Source organism: Betta splendens, chromosome 13, assembly GCF_900634795.4.
Source record: "Betta splendens chromosome 13, fBetSpl5.4, whole genome shotgun sequence".
Taxonomy (NCBI): domain Eukaryota; kingdom Metazoa; phylum Chordata; class Actinopteri; order Anabantiformes; family Osphronemidae; genus Betta; species Betta splendens.
The window spans coordinates 7,723,167-7,742,389 of NC_040893.2; the positions used below are offsets into that span (position 1 = coordinate 7,723,167).

General features: G+C 46.2%; 2 protein-coding genes across 4 annotated transcripts in view; one reads left to right on the forward strand and one right to left on the reverse strand.

Annotated features, from left to right (window-relative positions):
• Positions 1–15,187, forward strand: part of sipa1l3 (signal-induced proliferation-associated 1 like 3) — a 47,636-nt gene extending 32,449 nt beyond the window's left edge. For 2 of the 3 annotated variants that reach the window (XM_029171020.3, XM_029171021.3), the window contains exons 6-24: positions 6–194; positions 607–781; positions 1,511–1,614; positions 3,052–3,209; positions 3,288–3,867; positions 4,290–4,388; positions 4,494–4,669; positions 7,451–7,702; positions 8,280–8,462; positions 8,905–9,029; positions 9,301–9,416; positions 9,498–9,946; positions 10,431–10,658; positions 10,801–10,963; positions 11,046–11,217; positions 11,370–11,519; positions 11,978–12,104; positions 12,358–12,439; positions 12,594–15,187. In XM_029171020.3, the coding sequence (XP_029026853.1) occupies positions 6–194; positions 607–781; positions 1,511–1,614; positions 3,052–3,209; positions 3,288–3,867; positions 4,290–4,388; positions 4,494–4,669; positions 7,451–7,702; positions 8,280–8,462; positions 8,905–9,029; positions 9,301–9,416; positions 9,498–9,946; positions 10,431–10,658; positions 10,801–10,963; positions 11,046–11,217; positions 11,370–11,519; positions 11,978–12,104; positions 12,358–12,439; positions 12,594–12,788 (3,723 nt within the window). In that variant the 3' untranslated portion in view covers positions 12,789–15,187. The remainder of the gene's footprint in view (positions 1–5; positions 195–606; positions 782–1,510; positions 1,615–3,051; positions 3,210–3,287; positions 3,868–4,289; positions 4,389–4,493; positions 4,670–7,450; positions 7,703–8,279; positions 8,463–8,904; positions 9,030–9,300; positions 9,417–9,497; positions 9,947–10,430; positions 10,659–10,800; positions 10,964–11,045; positions 11,218–11,369; positions 11,520–11,977; positions 12,105–12,357; positions 12,440–12,593) is intronic. The other variant, XM_029171023.3, reaches the window with a different exon arrangement.
• A 165-nt stretch (positions 15,188–15,352) lies between these two features.
• LOC114868225 (ribonucleoside-diphosphate reductase large subunit) lies at positions 15,353–19,119 on the reverse strand. The gene is made up of 4 exons (XM_029171669.3): positions 18,937–19,119; positions 16,289–18,270; positions 15,813–16,001; positions 15,353–15,740 (listed from the first exon to the last, which is right to left on the reverse strand). Exons 1-4 carry the CDS (start codon positions 18,953–18,955, stop codon positions 15,549–15,551), a joined length of 2,382 nt encoding a protein of 793 aa, XP_029027502.1. The 5' UTR covers positions 18,956–19,119; the 3' UTR covers positions 15,353–15,548.
• Positions 19,120–19,223: the final 104 nt, after the last annotated feature.

Genomic DNA, 19,223 nt, shown 5'->3' on the forward strand with positions numbered 1-19,223 from the left:
CACAGCTGGTGACACTGAGAGGCTCCATTTTAGAGGATGCAGTGGCATCTACAGGGAGACACGGCACGGTTCGAGGTCTGCTCCACAAAGAAGTCCTGGAGCAGGTAGTCCCTGAGTTCAACCTGTCCTGTTTGAGGCAGGCGGTCAGCACGCCCAAAGTGGCTGAGCAGCTCATTAAACTGGATGAACAAGGGGTGAGTGGTGTCTGGATCTGAATTGTACCAGCAACAGTAATGTCTTCTTCTCAGACAAGTGTTTTAAATCTGTACAATATAGTTCATCTAGAGCAGTGTGAAGCAGGGTGTGGTGTGTTTGAGCATTTCACTGTTAAAACAAATGTTAAACCCTGTCATCTCCCCTTTTATTTAACGGAGGGAGTGAAGGGGGAGGTGTCGTTAGCAATAGGCTTGTATGAATTTAAATATAATAGCTCAGTGTCTGCATGTAAGCAAGTTAAGGCAGTTTTGAGTTAAATGCTATACAACAGTCTTGACTGCAGGTTTTACAAGAACACAAGCTTCAGGCAGATGCTTGAGCGTGGCATTTCAACTGTTTGTTATCTGTACGAGTGTGTCACAGTAATGTTATCTCTCTGTTGCTTTGCAGTTGAGTCAGAAGCACAAGGTGGGTGTTCTGCTGTGCCGGGCAGGCCAGAGCACAGAGGAAGAGATGTACAACAATGAGGAGGCGTCACCCGCCTTCTCTGCATTCCTGGATCTTCTGGGAGACAGGGTGCTTCTCAAAGGGTTCACCAAATACGCTGCACAGCTTGACACAAAGAGTAAGAGCCTGTTTCACACATGCACCTTGTTCTGTACATAAGATGCCCAAGTCACTTTTAAGTAAAAGATACCAGCGGTCTGAACCGATTGCCCTTTAAACTGCATATTTACCGCAGCCACACAACTTCTCCACCTTTTTTAAAAGCACAGAACACACAATAAATGTGTCATGTAATTATTTCAACGGGCGATTGTACTCGTGCCAGATGAGTCTTTAAAATGTATGTCTTGCAGTGCGTGTTGAAACGGCAAACAACCCAAAATAAAAACAATTTGGACATTCACTAGGTACAAGCAGACACAAGCCTTTCCTTTTCTTCCCAACTGTAGTGGTAACATTTTCACAATAAACATGTCTGATGCAGCCAGTGAGAGAAATTTATGTATAGGAAAAAACTCCCCCTATTCCAACTTTCCAGCCCTTCTAACTCTCAGATCTGACTCTCTTTGTAAGTTTTTTTTTTTTTTTTTGTAAGAGTCTTGTCTGGTCTGAATTAAGCTGTTGAGGACATTAACATAAAAAGACGCCTAGTGTAAAAATCCTTTACTACAGCAGACAGCAGTGTCTATGAACCAGCCTGCCCAAAGGTCATAGACCTAAGGAAAGCACAGGGACCGTCTTTGTTTTCTCTGGGTCCTTATGATCCCTGGATGAAACATCAGCGTGAGACAGAAAGTACCAGCATTTTAATTAACATCTTTAACACTGTCATTGTGCTCCTGTGCAGCGGACTCTACAGGCACCCACTCCCTGTATACTACCTACCAGGGCTATGAAGTCATGTTCCATGTGTCTACCATGCTACCGTACATGCCCAACAACCCCCAGCAGGTAAGAGCCCGGGAGCACCCCTGACTTTATAATTTATGATTTACAGGTCAAGCACAGGATGCAGAGCTGAAAGCTTTTCAAAGACCGTCTGTGGTGGTTAGTTAAAGCCTCTGGTGTTTGCTCCAGGTCATAAACAACAGAAGGATGTTTGCATCGCCTTCTTTATTTAGCGTCTCTTTACTCTTCTAAGCAGCCTCTTGGGTTTTATAGTCTTTGTTGCTGTGTCTTGGCTTCTTTGTCCTTCCCAACTCAATTACTTTTTTTAAGTTCTCTTTTTCATTCGTTAACTGGTTGTGAGCTGGGTGGAGTTCAGCAGTGAGTAGCGTTCTTATTTTCCTTTGCCTTTCTACACATTCTTCTGAGTTCTGTGTACTGGCAGCGTGGGCAGCATGTCAGTGACCCGAGTGTACGATAACATTTAGCCGACGGGTATTTCTAATAGCTTGCATAATTTTGAGAGAGGATCACGCGTATAAACACATGCTAAAATGGGTCCTGTGGGTGCTCAGCATTAGTGGACACACTAGTGTTTTAATTTGCCAGCACCTCACTGCATAATCATGTAGGCTATGGAGAAGTTATCTGTCTTCCCCCAAACAGCAGGTTGTTTATTTACATAAGTTTATTTGACCAACAGGTGTCTCATAATAGGTGAGTAAATATAGCAAGGGTTGCACCTCAACTGAAATGCCTCGAAGGGTGTTTAAACTGTTCACCTGACTGTCAAAACAGCAGTCATAGTCTAATAGATGATTCTATAGGGTGCAGCAAGGATGATGCTCAGATAATCCTGTAGATGGCAGCAAATGACCTTTAGTGGTGAACAGGGGCTTTAGAACTGAACTAGAAAACAAGTATCATGAAGGTTCTTCAACAACATGAGGTCAGTTCATAGTCATTTTGTACAGCAACTACATATGGTATAACTGTTCCATATCAGCAGTATTACATTGTTTTAGGAGTCTAAATTGAATAATTGTTGCAGCACTATACAATAATTTCTACAAATTAAAGGTCAAATTTGCAACTACCTCATCAAACATAATTATCAAACTGTTCGGGTAAGAGTGTGGGTGAAGGGTGTTCCTGTAGCATCGTACTGGAGAATGTGTCTCTCTGGAGTGGGCTGGATTACATAATTAGTACTTTCACACTTTGCTCTGCAGATGAAGAGAGGATTGGCAAGCGCTACGCCACAGACACAGCCTGGACTGTGTGCCATGTCGCCTACACAAACACAGAGCGACGAAGCGAGCAGCACACACACAGACACAAATAGCCCACACAGAATCCGAAAAACAAATTACATAAAGAACTGTTGTTTTGGCGTCTACTAGGGAGCTCTTCAGTCTCTTATTTCCCTTCTCAGACTTTCTGTGGTTCACTGAGTCATGATTTCCGTGCTCGTATTAATAATCAATTGCTTTTTCTCCTCAGCTCCTGAGAAAAAGGCACATAGGGAACGATATTGTGACCATAATCTTTCAGGAGCCTGGAGCGTTGCCTTTCACCCCACAGAACATCCGCTCACACTTCCAGCACGTTTTTGTTATCGTCCGTGTGCACAACCCTTGCTCTGAGAACACATGCTACAGGTAAAGGTCTCAGAACAAACATGTTCATACACAATACAGATCATTTCTCAGCTTTAACACCCTCTCTCTGGCCTTAAGTGTTGCTGTGACACGGATGAAAGACGTGCCTCCCTTTGGCCCACCCATCCCCAGTGGAGTCACCTTCCGTGATCCAGAAACCTTCCGCAACTTCCTCCTAGCCAAAGTTATCAACGCAGAAAATGCAGCGCACAAGTCGGAGAAGTTCCACACAATGGCTACAAGAACAAGGCAGGAATACCTGCGTGACCTGGCTGAGAATTATATCAGCAACAACCCACTCGACTCGGCTGGCAAATTCAACCTCATCTCCCTCGCTTCCAAAAAGCGTGAGCGCACGCGGGCCAGAGAGGGAGCGGAGCTGGGAGCCGCCGGGGCCGTGGCCTGGAGGGTGCAGGCCCAGGACTTCAGCGGAGGCGGGACCGAGATCCCCTGTGCCTTGGGTCTGTCAGCTGAGTATGTCCTGCTGATAGACTGTTCCACCAAAGAGGTGGTGTTCAACTGCTTTTGTGCCGACGTGATTGGCTGGACCCCGGAGCGCCTGTCTCTGAAGATCTTCTACGGACGAGGGGACCACATTGGTGTGCGGGTGCCGGAGGGCTGCGCACAGGACATCAGGGAAATGGTTCAGAGATTAAAGGTGAGAGGCAGCGTTTGGAGACATTAGGATGTCCCGAGCGTAAAGCTGCCATTTATACGAATATTCACACCCTTCACTTTTTACTCTGTTGCTCACTCTTCAGTAACATGAAACCATGCTTATTCGTATGCATGGGCATCTGTGTACACTGTCCACACGTTTGGACAACCAAATTAAATACATTTATATTATGTCAAATCCTGATTATAGGCCTGTAAGCTCTATGACTAATCTTACTCTTATTGAAAACAGCATTAACACACCACCAGGAACTGGAACTGTCCCTTTGGCCTGATAGAAACTAGTCACTGTGATGGCTAGCAGTCTGTGCTTCTTTTTTAATATACCTGGACACAGTTAATATTGCAGTTAGAGAACATATTAATAGTGCTAATGTTATTTCCACATTGTCTCTTTGCCAGTCACTGACAGTGGGGTGTGAGACTGTGGATATGACTCTGAGAAGAAACGGACTGGGACAACTGGGCTTTCATGTTCGCTTGGACGGCACTGTGGCTGAGGTACCGTCAGATCACCATCTGCTACACCAGACCTCATACTCAGTTACGACTCTTAGCTTCACGTATCCGGCCCGTTTAAAGACCTTTTCTGGTTTTGTCGCGCAGGTGGAGGAATACGGCTTTGCCTGGCAAGCAGGCCTGAGGCAGGGCAGTCGGCTGGTGGAGATCTGCAAGGTGGCCGCAGTGACGCTGACTCACGAACAGATGATCGACCTTCTCAGGACATCGGTCACCGTCAAAGTGGTTATCATTCCTCCCTATGAAGAGGGAGGTCCTCGCAGGTGGGTTAAATTCTTTGAAGCTAAACTAATGAGGACTTGTAAGCGGCTGATGTTGGGGAAGGCGATGTCGGGGGTGAGGGCGTAGCAGGCTGCAGACTGTTTGTGGGAAACGGTAGCACTAGTGCAAGCTAGAGTGAGTGTGGGGCACTCTAACACACAAAAGCATGGGTGAGATTGTGGCCAGACTCCAATGTTCTGAGAGGATTTTGTGTGGGAGTGTGTGAAAAGAGGAAGCGAGTGAAGAGAGAAAGAGCGACGTGTACGATTCAAACGGATACAGAAAAAATGAAGCATTTGTTAAACCAAGGACGTCAGATTTCATTAATTTGTGTCTCTTTGTCTGCTTATCTAGTTTTCTTCTTCAGCTTACCGTCGCCCATTTCTTTTCTCTGCTTTCATCCTCACACATGGTGTTGACTGAGACAAAATAATGAGACCTTATGAGACACTGATGTGGTGTTACACAGTTACAGAGGTGAAGGAATAACTACAGTGTGTGTTTCTGACCGAAAAACTATGGCTTGTAAATACAGTAATTGTGGCTGGCTCTGATCGCACAGCGGTTGGATTTCTCTAACGTCTCAAGCAGTTTAATTCCATTCACGCGCACACACACACACACACAACACGCGCGCACACACACACACACACACACACACACACACACACACCAGCTGACAGTTAGAGTTTGTATCCCCCTCTCTCTCACTCTCTCCCTATGTCTCTCTCTCTCTATGTCTCTGTCTCTCCGTGACTCATTTTGTCTTGTGTGCCAGGCAAGCAGATTGGATGAGATTAAGGCCTGGAATCTGCAGGAATAAAGGAGACCACAAAATAAATAAAGAAAGAAATGGAAGTGATTAATTAAAAATGCATTCTATGTGCAAATGAAAAGAATAAAAAGAGAGAGGCAGCGAGCAATGAAAGCAGGAGAGGGAGAGAAAGAGAGAGAGAGAGGCAGGATTGAGTGTGCCGAGTTAAGCGATGAGGAGGACGTGTCTCACCACCGCCGAGAGTGAGAGAAGTGGGTGGGAGAGAGACGCCAGTTGGAAGTGTTCTCATCCTTGCGGTTCTCCCTCGGATGTGTACACGCGCAAGATGGAGGGATAAAACGGAGAAGAGGTGTGACTGGTGTCGGTTCATGCTTGACCATGTGAGTGTCTGTGTGTGCGCTGGGGAGCCCGGTGTGTGTCACGTCGGCCTGTGTGATGGAAGAAACGCTGCGTGTCAACGGATGTAGGCTGGACTCGCGCTGAGGTTCGTACATGTGTCTGAGATCAGAGCCTGCACAAATGCTGGGATGCTGGTTGAGTGATGCTTTGATTGTTGCTTCTAAATTTAGTGCAGCAGCAGTGTTGAACTTTTTGTTCACTGTTTGTTTTGCATGCTCCAGATGTCTGGGTTGATGAGGGCTGTGTGTGTAGCCTGTCAGAACTGTAAAAATGTCATTTTTAAGCAATCACAATGAAAATGCCAAATATTTAGCATTTCTAAAGTATTTGATGGCTGCAGAGGGACAGTGGTAATAGCAATGCTCTGCTTTGATCAAAGAATATTGTAAAGAGGCGTGAGAGGATCTTTGTTTGCCGCCACACGTTATCTTTGATAAGGGTGATATCTTTTTATTATTATTACTCTCCTTATTCTGCTTTAATTCCATTCATCCCTTTGAAAAAAACTGTCCCCAAGAATAGTAGTTGGAAATAAAAGGTCTCATTCAACCTCATCAAGGCAGCAGAAAATGTTTCATTATATTTATTCATTCATTCATTCATGTTTAACTTCACATGAATAAATGCATTATAGGGTGTCTGTTTTTTTCTGCTTAAGTTCCTTTTCTTGCTGCTTCCTGCCTCGTTTCATCTCGGTGTAAATTTCACTTTCCTGTCACTTTACCTCTTCACTTTCACACCATGTTTCCGCTTCTCCCTCTTCCTCATGACATTTGCTTCATCTTAAATACATCCTCTATGCACATTTGATGCCTTCTGCCCTCTTGTAATGGGATTCATAATGAAATTATAATGATGTGTAGAATGATGTGGTGGATATTGGGTTACTCTGAGAATATGACGACTCTTTAGTTGGGCTCTATTTGTATCCTGAGCTGATTAATGAAGATGACCCAGCCCTACAGCTGTGAACCCAGCGAGTGAGTTCATAATTGATGAGAATAAATGCCAGCTCATTTTCATTTGTCATCCATGTTTACTTTGCTTGGTTTCTAGTACAGATCAGATAAATCAAACATTATATCTTTTACATTGTACCTTGGCTGATAATAGTTTTGCAACATTTTTTCATAATTTAGTCTTTTCCCTAAGATTAAAGGGCTTTACACGAACGTACACACAACTTCAGACCCACAGTTAGTGAGATAGAGTCCGGATATGCCAATAATCAGCTTCCTTTTATTTCTGTTTTCCTTCATTGGTGTCAGGGGAGCTCATTAGTAAGATCTGTTCCGTATCTGCTGTGTGCTTGAGCTTCCACAAAGCATGTTATGAGAGGACAATAATGTGGAGTATATGTGAGGAGCGGTTTCCATGTGCTGCAGCCACAGTTCTGGTTCAGCTGCAGTTCAGGTCTGCAAACAGGAAAATGCTGTTTCTCATCATTGCTTTTTAATCGCCCACAGCTGAAGATGGAAAACTGTAGATGAACGCCGCATCGAGAGGGCCAAATATATTGGTTTAGGGGCAGAGCAAGGACATTAAAGTCTCTTTTGATTTGTCTTGCCAGTTTTATACTGTTCCTATAAAACATGGGGTTTTTTTGTAGGGGCTGCACAGAAGAGTATGAGATGAAGACCATGGAGCAGAAGCCAGAACCTGAGCCTCTGGCGGCCGGCTATCGACCCTCCCCGCGTTCTACGTGGCGATGGGACAGTCCACCTGTTCCTCCAGGACTCCACAGTGCCCCCAATCCACAGCGCTGGACACCCATGGGACCCCCACCTCCTCCGCTGATCCGCTCACACAAAGCACTGATGCCTGTTCCATACAGGGAGCCTCAGCACCTCACTTCCAAGAGGTGAGAGTCAATGTCGTGTTATTCATTACTCAGTGACTTCAGTTATGGCTAGCTCTGTCCTGGTGCCAGGCTTCACAACCATTCTCGATATTCAATAATAGCTTCTCTATTACAAAACAAAGTAGAGCTTTGGAGGTGAATGAAAAACCTACAGAAATTGTTTTTGCAGCCTGTTGTCAACTTGAAGAAATATCGACAGTTCAATGTATACTAGCTGCTTCTCTGTCCAAAGTAACTGTTTAAGTTTGTCAAAGGGATTGTGACTGTATGAACAGATCCTGTGAGGAAATCAATGTATCTGAACACTGTTTACTGTGGGCTTTTTGTCTGCTTGTTTAGTTGTGGTTTTCCTATTTTTAGCCCCCTTTGCTAATCACACGCCTTGCTTGGAAGTGCCAACATCCTGCCACTCAGTTAATAGCCACAATCGATTCCTGGCAGGTTCACAAGCAGACCGCCTTCTTGTGGCGTTCCCACTAAGCGTGGATAAAGGGTTTCTTGTGTTCCAGTCACACATCCCTCACCTCTCTGTGGTCCTGTTTGTTCTCTTGGTTAACCACGCCCTCTGTGTGTTTAGCAGGCCGGTGAGCTACCCTGAGAACCACTACAGCCTGTCTCCTGCAGGAGGCGACAGGGTGCCCTACAGAAACCCGTCAGCCAGCTTCTCCTCGCCCTCCTCCGGCCTGATGGGCCTCTCCACAATGGGGACAACAGGAATGACAGCGAGCCCCTTTGTGCGCTACAAACCTTCCCCTGACAGGTGTGTGTGAGACACTCTCCGTCTCACTTAAGGAACGAAATTTTGATTAAACATGACCAGTGTTACTCATAACAACAGCTTTCTAAACTTGAGGCAGATATACAAGACCTCCTAAGAATAATGAATAATGTTCCTTGCAGATAAGTGTATAAACACGCTGTGTCCTGCAGGAAGGATCTGTTGTGTGGGTGGCTCTTCCTCACAGTGGAGGATGATAATATCCTACCTAACCAGAGAAACATGTTCTATTCAACCACCATTAAGATGCAAAACTGACTATCATGTTTCCAACAAAACAATTTTAGGGCATTGCTGTTTACTGAGTTGTGGTGTTCCTCTGTAGTTCATTACCAGTTGTTATAGTCTTTATAGTAAGTAGGTTAGATTTGACAAAAGACACTGACTGTGTTGATTAATAACACTCTACCCTTTCTATTGCTAGGTTTGGAGCAGTACAGCGGCCCTTGCTGCCTTATGAGCCTCACCTCAGTGTAGACATCACCTCCAGTGGAGAGTCTTCCTCAGGCTTCACCAGCCAGGAGAGCACTATGGAGCGCTGCAAAACAGGTGCATACTCTCCCTTTGGAATGTAATCAGGAGAAAACTACAGGGTTACATCCATTAGTTGGATAGAATGAAATGCTGACATTGCTGCCTCGTGAGCTGATGGTCATGCTGTCTAAATTGTTTCAAATGTGTGTCGACAGCAGAGTAGACAGAACTGTGGGGGGAGGTCAGTGTTTAAATGTGCTATAAGCATTTAATCCGCTTTGCTCAACCATGATGGTTCAGTGTAATTTGCTTTAATCCTGTGAGTGTCTGTGTGTTCTCTGTCTAGAACCCCTCTGGCACGTCCCGGCGTCATCATCTCGAGGACCAGTTGTTGGAGGGGGGCAGCGGAGAATCCCCAGGCAGGATGTCCCAGGCAAAGATTCTCCAAACAGACATTCGAAGGTCAGCTGTCACGCTGCCTCATTCCTTCATCTGTTACTTTTTCTGCTGTACTGTTTCTCACTGTGTCTGTGTCCTCTGCAGGGGGAGACTCAGTACTCAAGCCACTCCAGCAGCAACACTCTGTCCAGTAACGCCTCCAGCAGCCACAGCGACGAGCGCTGGTTCGACGGTGGACCCGGAGGAGACAGAGGAGGAGGGGGGGGTTGCCTCATCGACCCCAGCGACGCCGACCCCAACCTTCTCAACAAAGGAGGCTCCAACGACAGCGGCATCGACGCTTCGGCTCCTTACAACGTCCCTCGCCACGGAAACCTGTCCAACAGCCAGCCACACAAGGCCATGCACTCCTCTGCAACCTACAGCGGCATTCAGGAGCTGTCCACGGGAAGGGGCGGTGGTGGAGGAGAGTCGAGGAGGCGAGAGTCTTCACCCGTCATGCCAGCTGCGGCCAGTCAGAACCAAGGATACCGGACGAGGACATTCCCTCCTCCGGGTTGCAGTGCTGATAAAATGGACGCTTTTAAACCCAGGTAGGAGACCATATCAGTGATGAGCTGCATCTATGATAATGCGCTTTATGCTAATATGCATAATACCTAGACAGGAAGTAACTATCGTAGTTCAATGCAATAGTCCATGCACTTGGTAAAATGTTCCTAAGAGCATTTTAGATAATGTTCTACCAAAGCAGCTTCTTCAACACTGTCATACATAAAGATGCATACATCATACTCTCAGCAGTGTAATCCCTGTAATACACACAGATCATGGCGTGATCTTTCTGCTGGCTCACATCATGAAAGCTCTCAGTCAATACACACACAGCATACACAGACTTTAACCACTTTGTGTTGGATTAAAACAATCTGTGTTAAAACCCTGAGTGCCATGAGCTCTAATGCTGCAGCCTGCGCCTCATCAAGTGTAGCGTTCAGTTTGACATACATGTAGGTTTGTGTGTAGCAGAAGCAGCGTGTTGTTAATTCAATGGCATGCATGTGTTTGTCCTATCAGGGCCTACACTCCACAGGGTTACAAGACTCCAACAGCGGAGAAAGCGCGGCCTGTCCGAGCTGCTACAGTTACACCCACTACCGCCCAGTTTGGCTCCATCCCTCTGTCCAGCTCTGCACCCAAGGCCTTATACGGGAAGAGCAGACCAACCGCCTGGCAGAACGAAGAGACCAGCTCATCACCTGCAAACACCACCACATCCACCTCTGACAGCAGCAACAGCAAAAAGTAAGGCAGCATGAGATCAAATGATAAGTGCTGCTCTCCTAGTTTCTTCTGACCTCCTATTGCTGGGGTTATCGATTTAGCTTTTTTGGAGTGATGCAAATGATGGATGCGGTTAAGTGGTGCTGATGTGTTGCGTTTTCAGGCAGGTGGATACAAATTCAAAGAACGTGTTTGGTCAACCTCGACTCAGGGCGTCACTAAGGGACCTGCGCTCTCCAAGGCGGACGTATAAGAGCACTATTGAGGACGACCTGAAGAAGCTGATCATCATGGACAATCCAGGAGAGTCTCCACAACGAGACCCGGTGAGGATCCGTGAACACTCAGACCATTAGATCAGATCCAGCCGGCAGTCGTACATGAGCTGTGTCACTTCTCCCCCTCCAGTCCCCCAGACGAACCTTGCAGCGCACATTTTCGGATGAGTCGCTGTGCAGCGGACGCAGAGACGCCAGCTTTGCCAACACCGAGAACCAAACAAATCCCACTGATGTGCTGTTCACCTGCACGCTGCCCACACGCAGACACGCTGTCTCCTGCAACCACGCCAGTAAAAAGGGTGAGTTTATTTTTGTAGATGGAAGCTAACGCATCAAGTGACCCAGCTGCCAAAATGCACTCTGCCATTGAGCACGTTGTTCCTGAGTGTTTGTTACAAGTGCTGCCATCTTCATGTAGCAGTGCGTTTACTAACTGTCCCCCGTCTCTCAGTGCCCCTGTCTGCATCAGAGCTGTCTCTCACAGAAGTAAGGGACAAGGTTCCGCCTCTGAGGAGGCTCGATCCCGGGCTAATGCCTCTTCCTGACACAGCCTGTGGACTGGAGTGGTCCAGCCTGGTCAATGCAGCTAAAGCCTACGAAGGTGAGAGGGAAAACACATAAGACATGGGTTTGTTCAACGACGACTCGGTGAGAGATTTAGGATGTTAAGTAACGGGCTCATCAGCAGCTGTTCAGACATTGCAGTGCAAGTTAGGACTAAAAGGTCCTGATCCAAGTGTTTGTAATTTATTGTCTGGATGCTGGTTGGATGATGTGAGACGCTCCTGGGAAAGAAGGTCCCTTCATCAACTCCAACCTGAGCTTGCTCAGCTTCACAGCTAGTGTTACTTTTCTGGGAGTCTTTGTTAGCCACCATTTCCTCCACAACCACGAAAGCAGCTGAAGCACAGAGCAAGACACTAGAGTGAATCAAACCTCTGATCAGTGGCCAACTCCTCCTGCTCTGACATAGGATTGTGTCATGTGTCCAAAGGGAAGCTCAAGTAAAACGACTCATTAATGCAACATTTAAGAAGTGCACTCGTGTGTCTATTTCAGCGCAAAGAGCCGTCTCCCTCTTCTCACTGATTGAACCCCAGGCTGGAGGTCCAGACACCAGACCGGTGGTCAGCCCAGTGCAGTTTCACACTCCTCAGACGCCACGGACCACACCGACCTTCAGTGGGTAGGTCAACCTGAACAGAACAAACACAGCTCTTTGTAGAGCTGCTCCAACGCCAGAATCAGAGGCCTGGTATCGACATGTTGTCACTGCTGCCACCTGGTGGTGATAGTCAGAATGCCCACGTAGTCGCTGTCCTGTTGTCCCTGAGCAGCTGCTTGTTTGAGTAGGTTTTGTGTTGCCATAGGGGTGTTTGCTTTGCCAGTGAAGAGATTGCCTTAGGATCTTTCATGATTAATATGATGTGTCTTTTCAGGGATGAGGTACCCAACGATTTATCTGGCCGTCTCTACCAGCTGGAGGTCATGTTGAAGCAGCTGAACAATGATCTAGAGAGAGTGAGAATCTGGTTTTCTTTTTTGTTTCCAACAATTCAATAGGGAAATGATGTATCATTGATGTTAAACTCTATTCTATAGCATGGCGCGATACCATAAAAACATAACAATCCACCCTACAAGATCCTTTTCTGTTCCTCTCTTTGTTCACCAGGAGAAGAAGGACAAAGTGGTTCTGCTCGCAGAGATGGCCAACCTGAGGGAGAACAACCAGCGCCTGCAGGAGGAAAGCCACACCGCCAGCGAGCAGCTGCGCAAGTTCAGCATGCTCTTCACCAACATCGGCAAGGCCGGAGGCGACCACGAGGCCCACTCCTTAACGCACGAAGCTAACTCGAAGAGGGAGTGATGGACGTGGAGCCAGATTCAGGCAGAAGGACGAGCGAGAGAAAGGATCTTCTTTGAGGCTGTGGTCACGACGGTGTTACCATGCTCAGCTCCCACGAGACTGCCTTAAACCAGATACAGCAGGAACGTGATTTTTTTAAGGCGCCCCCCACGCGGAGCAGAGACCCCCTCGCTCCTCTGTCTGAGCCTGCTTATTTTTATAAACTGAAGCCAGACTGTCTTATATATTTGTGCATAGAATACTACATCACCTGGAGAGGCCTAATACTGTTCCTGCAGTGAATCAGCCAAAAACAGACCGATGATCACAGACTGCACATCCCAGAATGCTTTGGAGGTGATGGAGGCTCTACAGACGTGGTGCTGTAGTAGACGCCTGTGTGGTACATTTTAAGTAACAACATTATCTATATTGTACTGATATTACATAACAGTTGTACTAAAGAGGTGTGTGTGTGTGTGCGTGCGTGCGTGCGTGCGTGCGTGCGTGCGTGCGTGTGTGTGTGTGTGTGTGTAACTGGTGGTACAGCAAACTCTCAGAAGCATTGCACAAACTACGATGCATTCTTTTGCCCTTTTGTGTGAGTGTGGGCGTCTGATTGTGACGGTTTGTCAGGACAAACACTAGACGACGAACAAACTAGTTTACTGTAACGTGGAGCTCGGTATGTTTCTTCCTTCCGTTTACATGGATGAGCTGCAGCCCACAGATGTGAAATAAGCCATCAACACAGTGTGAATGGTCGAAACCTCAGTGATGTATTGCAGCATCATGCCTCTCATGTAGTGTTTTCAATATACTTTTCACTGTTCAGCCCTGCTTCACCTTAGTCATCATCTCAGTACATTAACATATCGTCGTCTCCACAGTGTCTAAAGCAGCAGTTGGATATTTTGGCAGGTTCTTACAGACATAGATGAGAAGACTGATACCACTATGCAACATCATCAGGAGAACTGCAGACCGCTTAGATCCCCCTCACTAGCTCCTTCAAAACTGGGCCATGCGATGGTGACCGTTCAAAATGGCCACACTGGAATGCGTCTCCAGCTGCATGTGAGAGCGGCATCAGTCTCCTCCTTTAAGCCTCGGCCATTTTCCAGCATGTCTAATTCCTCCATTGCATCACTTAATCACAAGACACTAAATCAGCAGTGATCTGAGCACACTGCTGTACACATACTGTACTTCCTCCACTACACAGAAACTGGACCAGTCTGCCGGTCGTATGGGAGGATGTGTCGTGTCCACGTGTCCTTTGACAAACGAGACTGTTTCTACTGCCAGCTTGCTTTGTGAAAATCTATTTTTCATACAAAAATGTGTGATTTTTGTATGCTGGTACTAAATGGACAAATACATCCCTGCAGAGGGTGAACGTCTTCTTCCTGTTTGAGTTGAGAGTTAATTGTGGTAGATGCTCCTGTGCAGGAGGAGGTCTCCTCCCCGGTCAGACTGAAACAGCTCCCTCAGGTTTCCCAACATGCTGTTAATGCCACTATACCATCAGTTAGGTGTGGTGCACTGTACTGTGAGACTATAGACATCGGTTCAAATCATTGGAATTTTCCCTTTAATATTTCTGAACGTATTGTTGTTCTTGTAGGCAAATCAATGCACACTGTTTTTGAAACGGTTTCTCAGTTGGTTTTCTGTAAGTTTGATATTCCTACAATCAAAAACACTCTTTCACTGATACCGTAGATATTATGTTGATTTTTGACTGAACTAGACAGAAAACCTCTATTTTCATGATTCCATAATTATTGTCCTGTAAGTCTGGTACCAGTACCTGAATAGATCTGAACCCAAATTCTATTTGGGTTCAGATCTACTCCTCTAACTGACTCAGACATTAGTACTTCATTTGTGCATCTTATAGGCATTACTGTGATTTTGGTATCCATAAGTCTTTAGCTTTAGTTTGCTTATGTAAAGGGGGAAAGAATTTATATATAAATATATATATCTTAATTTTGTTCATGTTATGTATAACTCTAAGCTATTTATAGCCCACACTATGATCCCTGTTGAACAAATCAATAATCCATTATTAAAGTTAATGGTAATATTGTATAACTTTGTTTTTTTAGATGTTAAATATTTTGATAATTTATTTTTCAACATATTGGCCACTGTTGCAGACAATAGCAAAGAGAGGGTACTATGTTTTCTGACCTGTGTTCAAAGCTGATTTTTATGGTTCCTTTTTATTATTTTTCATTTTGTGGCATGTTTCCCGTGTGTCGGTGCCATCTGCGTGTGGCAGGGGTACGTGATGCACTGACAAACTGTTCTGGTTGAACATTTTCTTTGGGTTGTAATAACTTGTATAGTTAAACCTGTAAATTATGTTTCCATTATTTTATAAAAAATCTATTAAAAATATCAGAACATTTGATTTGTCTTGACATTTTTACCACTTACAAGTGTTAGAAAATTGAGCTGTAAAAAATTTGGTACTTTGCGTAAACATTTTACCTGAAGCTTTAAGATATATTGATACATTAATATTTTCAAATGAGACAAGCTAGTTTAATTTATGACAAACACCTTGAAGCAACTTTCATATCAAAAAGCCTTTTATTTTCCAATAACAAAACTAAATAAAAGGCATTAAGTACTTTTGTCATTTTAATAAACTTATTTCTGTACATTGCACAAGAACAGTCACGTTCGTGAGCTGAAGCAGTTAGAACATTGGGCTTCACAGCTCACTGATGTGGGATGTTTAGCAGTGCAGTTAGTGAGGGGACATGTTCAGGATCCACACATGAGGCACTCATCTCTGTTCTCCAGGGAACAAACCATGGCTGCAGTGTTTCGCTCTTTGATGTCCTCCTCTGAAGCTTTGGTATGCTGCACCTCCTTCAGCTTCTCCTTGTTCAGGGTGAACTGGATGGGATTCGCAGCGGGTTTCGTCCTTAGGTAATACATGCCCGTCTTCAGGCCCTGGTGAATGAACATCAGCTTTAACACACTGCCCTCACCATCGTTAGTGTGTTATGATCCTACAGAACTCACCTGTTTCCAGCCAAAGAAGTGCATGCTGGTCAGTTTGCCATAGTTTGGCTCTGCGATGTGGATGTTCAAGGACTGGCTCTGGTCGATGAAGGCGCCACGATCGGCAGCCATTTTGAGCACGGTCTTCTGGGAGATTTCCCACACTGTTTTGTAGAGCTGCTTGACGTCATCTGGAATATCAGCAATATCCTTTTGAGAAAAAAAGAAAACAGAAATCTTACATTAGACCATTTTGTACATTTGGTAATAAAAATAAGCAAAAAAAAGGTGGACCCTGGTTCTATTCCTTCAGTGGTCATGAATTGCTCAATTATGACAATGGTAGGCACCTAATTTATTTTTAAATGATGGAGTGATGAAAAAATGCAAAATAAAAAGACAGCAAAAAGCAAAAGTGATGTACCAAATGTTTACTTAAGTGAGACCATGTTAATTAACTATTTAGTTCAAGAGATTTAATTTGTGTGATATTTAACCTGGATAGATCCATTGTGAGCTATCAGCTTGTTCTTCATCTCCTCATTCCACATCCCCCTCTCAGTCAGGTCTTTGAGCAAATGAGGGTTGACGATCTGGAACTCCCCAGAGAGCACCCTGCGCGTGTAGATGTTGCTGGTGTAGGCTTCGATGGACTCATTGTTGCCCAGGATCTGGGCGGTGGAGGCCGTGGGCATCGGGGCCAGCAGCAGACTGTTCCTTATGCCGTGCTTGGAAATCTTCTCCTTCAGCAGCTTCCAGTCCTGCAGCTCGGTGGGAGTCTTCCCCCACATGTCGTACTGGAGGATGCCCCTGCTGACTGGGGAGCCTTCATAGGTCTCGTAAGGGCCGAACTCCGCAGCAAGGTCGCAGCTGGCCTCCAGAGCAGCGTAGTAGATCGTCTCAAAGATCTGGGTGTTCAGCAGCTGAGCTTCAGGGCTTTCAAAGGGATAGCGCATGAGGATGAAGGCATCTGCCAAACCCTGGACCCCGATTCCTATTGGCCTGTGACGCTTATTGGACTTTTCAGCCTCAGGTACAGGATAATAGTTAATGTCTATAATCTTGTTCAAGTTTTTGACGATGACTTTGGTCACATCTGCAAGTTTTTTAAAGTCATAAGTCCTCTCAGGGGTGACGTACATGTTGAGGGCAATGGAAGCCAGATTACAGACCGCTACCTCGTCTTTGTCGGTGTATTCAACAATTTCTGTGCAGAGGTTGCTGCATTTGATGGTGCCCAGGTTCTGCTGGTTGCTCTTCCTGTTGCAGGCATCCTTGTACAACATGTATGGAGTGCCAGTTTCTGTCTGGGACTCAATGATGGCGTACCATACCTGCTGAGCCTTCACTACTCTCTTGACCCTGCCCTCCTTCTCATATTTGGTGTAGAGCGCCTCAAACTCCTCTCCCCAGCACTCGTCCAGGCCCGGGCACTCGTTGGGACACATCAGGGACCAGTCCTGGTTGCTCTCCACTCTCTTCATAAACAAGTCAGGTATCCACAGGGCATAGAACAGGTCTCTGGCTCTCTGTTCCTCCTTTCCTGTGTTCTTCTTCAGCTCCAGGAAGTCAAACACATCAAAATGCCAGGGCTCCAGGTACATGGCGAAGGCGCCCGGTCTCTTGTTCCCACCCTGGTCGACATAGCGCGCCGTGTTGTTGTAAACCCTCAGCATGGGGACCAGCCCGTTGGAATTTCCATTGGTTCCCGCGATGTAGCTCCCTGTCGATCTGATGCAGCTCACCGCCACGCCGATTCCTCCAGCCGACTTGGAGATGAGGGCACACTGCTTGAGCGTGTCGTAAATGCCTTCGATGCTGTCGTCCTTCATGGCGAGCAGGAAGCAGCTGGACAGCTGTGGCCGGTTAGTCCCCGCATTGAAGAGCGTAGGAGAGGCGTGGGTGAACCATTTCTCTGACAGCAGGTTGTAGGTCTCAATGGCTGCATCGATGTCCAATCCATGGATGCCAACGGCCACCCTCATAAGCATGTGCTGTGGCCGCTCCGCCACTTTGCCATTGATCTTCAACAGGTACGACCTCTCGAGCGTCTTGAAACCAAAGAAGTTGTAGGAGAAATCTCTGTCGAAAATGATGGCCGAGTTGAGGCGGTCTTTGTTCTCAAGGACAATGTCGAGGGTCTCCTTGGAGATCATGGGAGAATGGCGCCGATTCAGAGGGTTAACGTAGTTGTACAGGTCCTCCATCACGTCGCTGAACACCTTTTTCGTCTCTTTGTGCAGGTTGGACACGGCGATACGTGCTGCGAGGATGGCGTAGTCGGGGTGTTTCGTGGTGAGCGTGGCGGCGATCTCTGCTGCCAGGGTGTCCAGTTCCACTGTGGTGACTCCGCTATACAGACCCTGGATCACCTTCATCGTGATCTGGGCCGGGTCCACAAACTCGGAGTTCAGCCCATAGCAAAGCTTCTGGACGCGTGAGGTGATTTTGTCGAACATGACGCGCTCTTGGCGTCCGTCTAAGAAAGAGACACATGGGGGTTAACGTTCCACACTATCAAAGAATCAGTCACTGAATATTATGTCCTAATCCAATGTGCTGTGACGATTGACTTATTCTTATTACGCAGGTCTGCTCCAGTCTTTACCGACATTTAAACAATTGCCAGTAACGTTACAATTTAAAACATTGCTAACATTACTGTTTGTAAAGGGAGGCTAATTAGCATTTTTTCAGCTGAGGTCCAGACGTGACACCAACACCCGCTTTTGGCGCCAACCATGACAAAAGACGATGGCTGAGCCCACAAACACTAACTACGATGGGACCTAGAAGCAGCACACGGGCGAAGAAATACACGTTTAGAATTAACAGAATCACTTGAACGTGATCAGCGTTGATCGACGTTAAGTTATTGGTTAAACTGATACTCCTCCAGAACACTGACAGACTGGTTTAGTACGCTGTAATGTCACAACTGCTAACTAACTGCAAGCTTACATACTAGCTAACTTAAGCTAACTCCATCTTAGCGTATACGTTGCAGTTGTGTTATACAACACTTATACTCAGTACGGAAGCTATGAACCGAAAGGGACTAGTTTAATTACTGACAGGTCCACTTTACTACCGCGGTAGCACTTAAGCTAGCCGAGGCCCGAGTGTCATTACGAAAACGTCTTACCTCGCTTGACCACATGCATGCTGGCACAGAGTGATGGTACTCGTCTCCAGAAAAGGCAGGAGCTTCCAACTACAAATTCAACCTCCCCTTGGTTTCAACACGAACTCCGTCCAGAGCCACCAGAGAAAGCGCGAATGAGTCCAAAAAGACCCGCTAACCAAGTATTTGTACGGAAGGCGTCACCAGCCAGAACTGCGATTGAAAGGCGTTTAGACCAATCAGTAACGAGAAAAAACGGGCCAACATATCAGGTGTCCAATCAGAGAGTTATAAATCCCATCTTCCTG

What these genes read in the sequence shown, in the direction of transcription:
- LOC114868225 (XM_029171669.3), bottom strand. An exon ending in CTCACAATGGATCTATCCAG is followed by an intron (nt 16,002 to 16,288) that starts GTTAAATATCAC and finishes TTTTCTCAAAAG; the next exon opens with GATATTGCTGATATTCCAGA. An exon ending in ACTTCTTTGGCTGGAAACAG is followed by an intron (nt 15,741 to 15,812) that starts GTGAGTTCTGTA and finishes TTCATTCACCAG; the next exon opens with GGCCTGAAGACGGGCATGTA.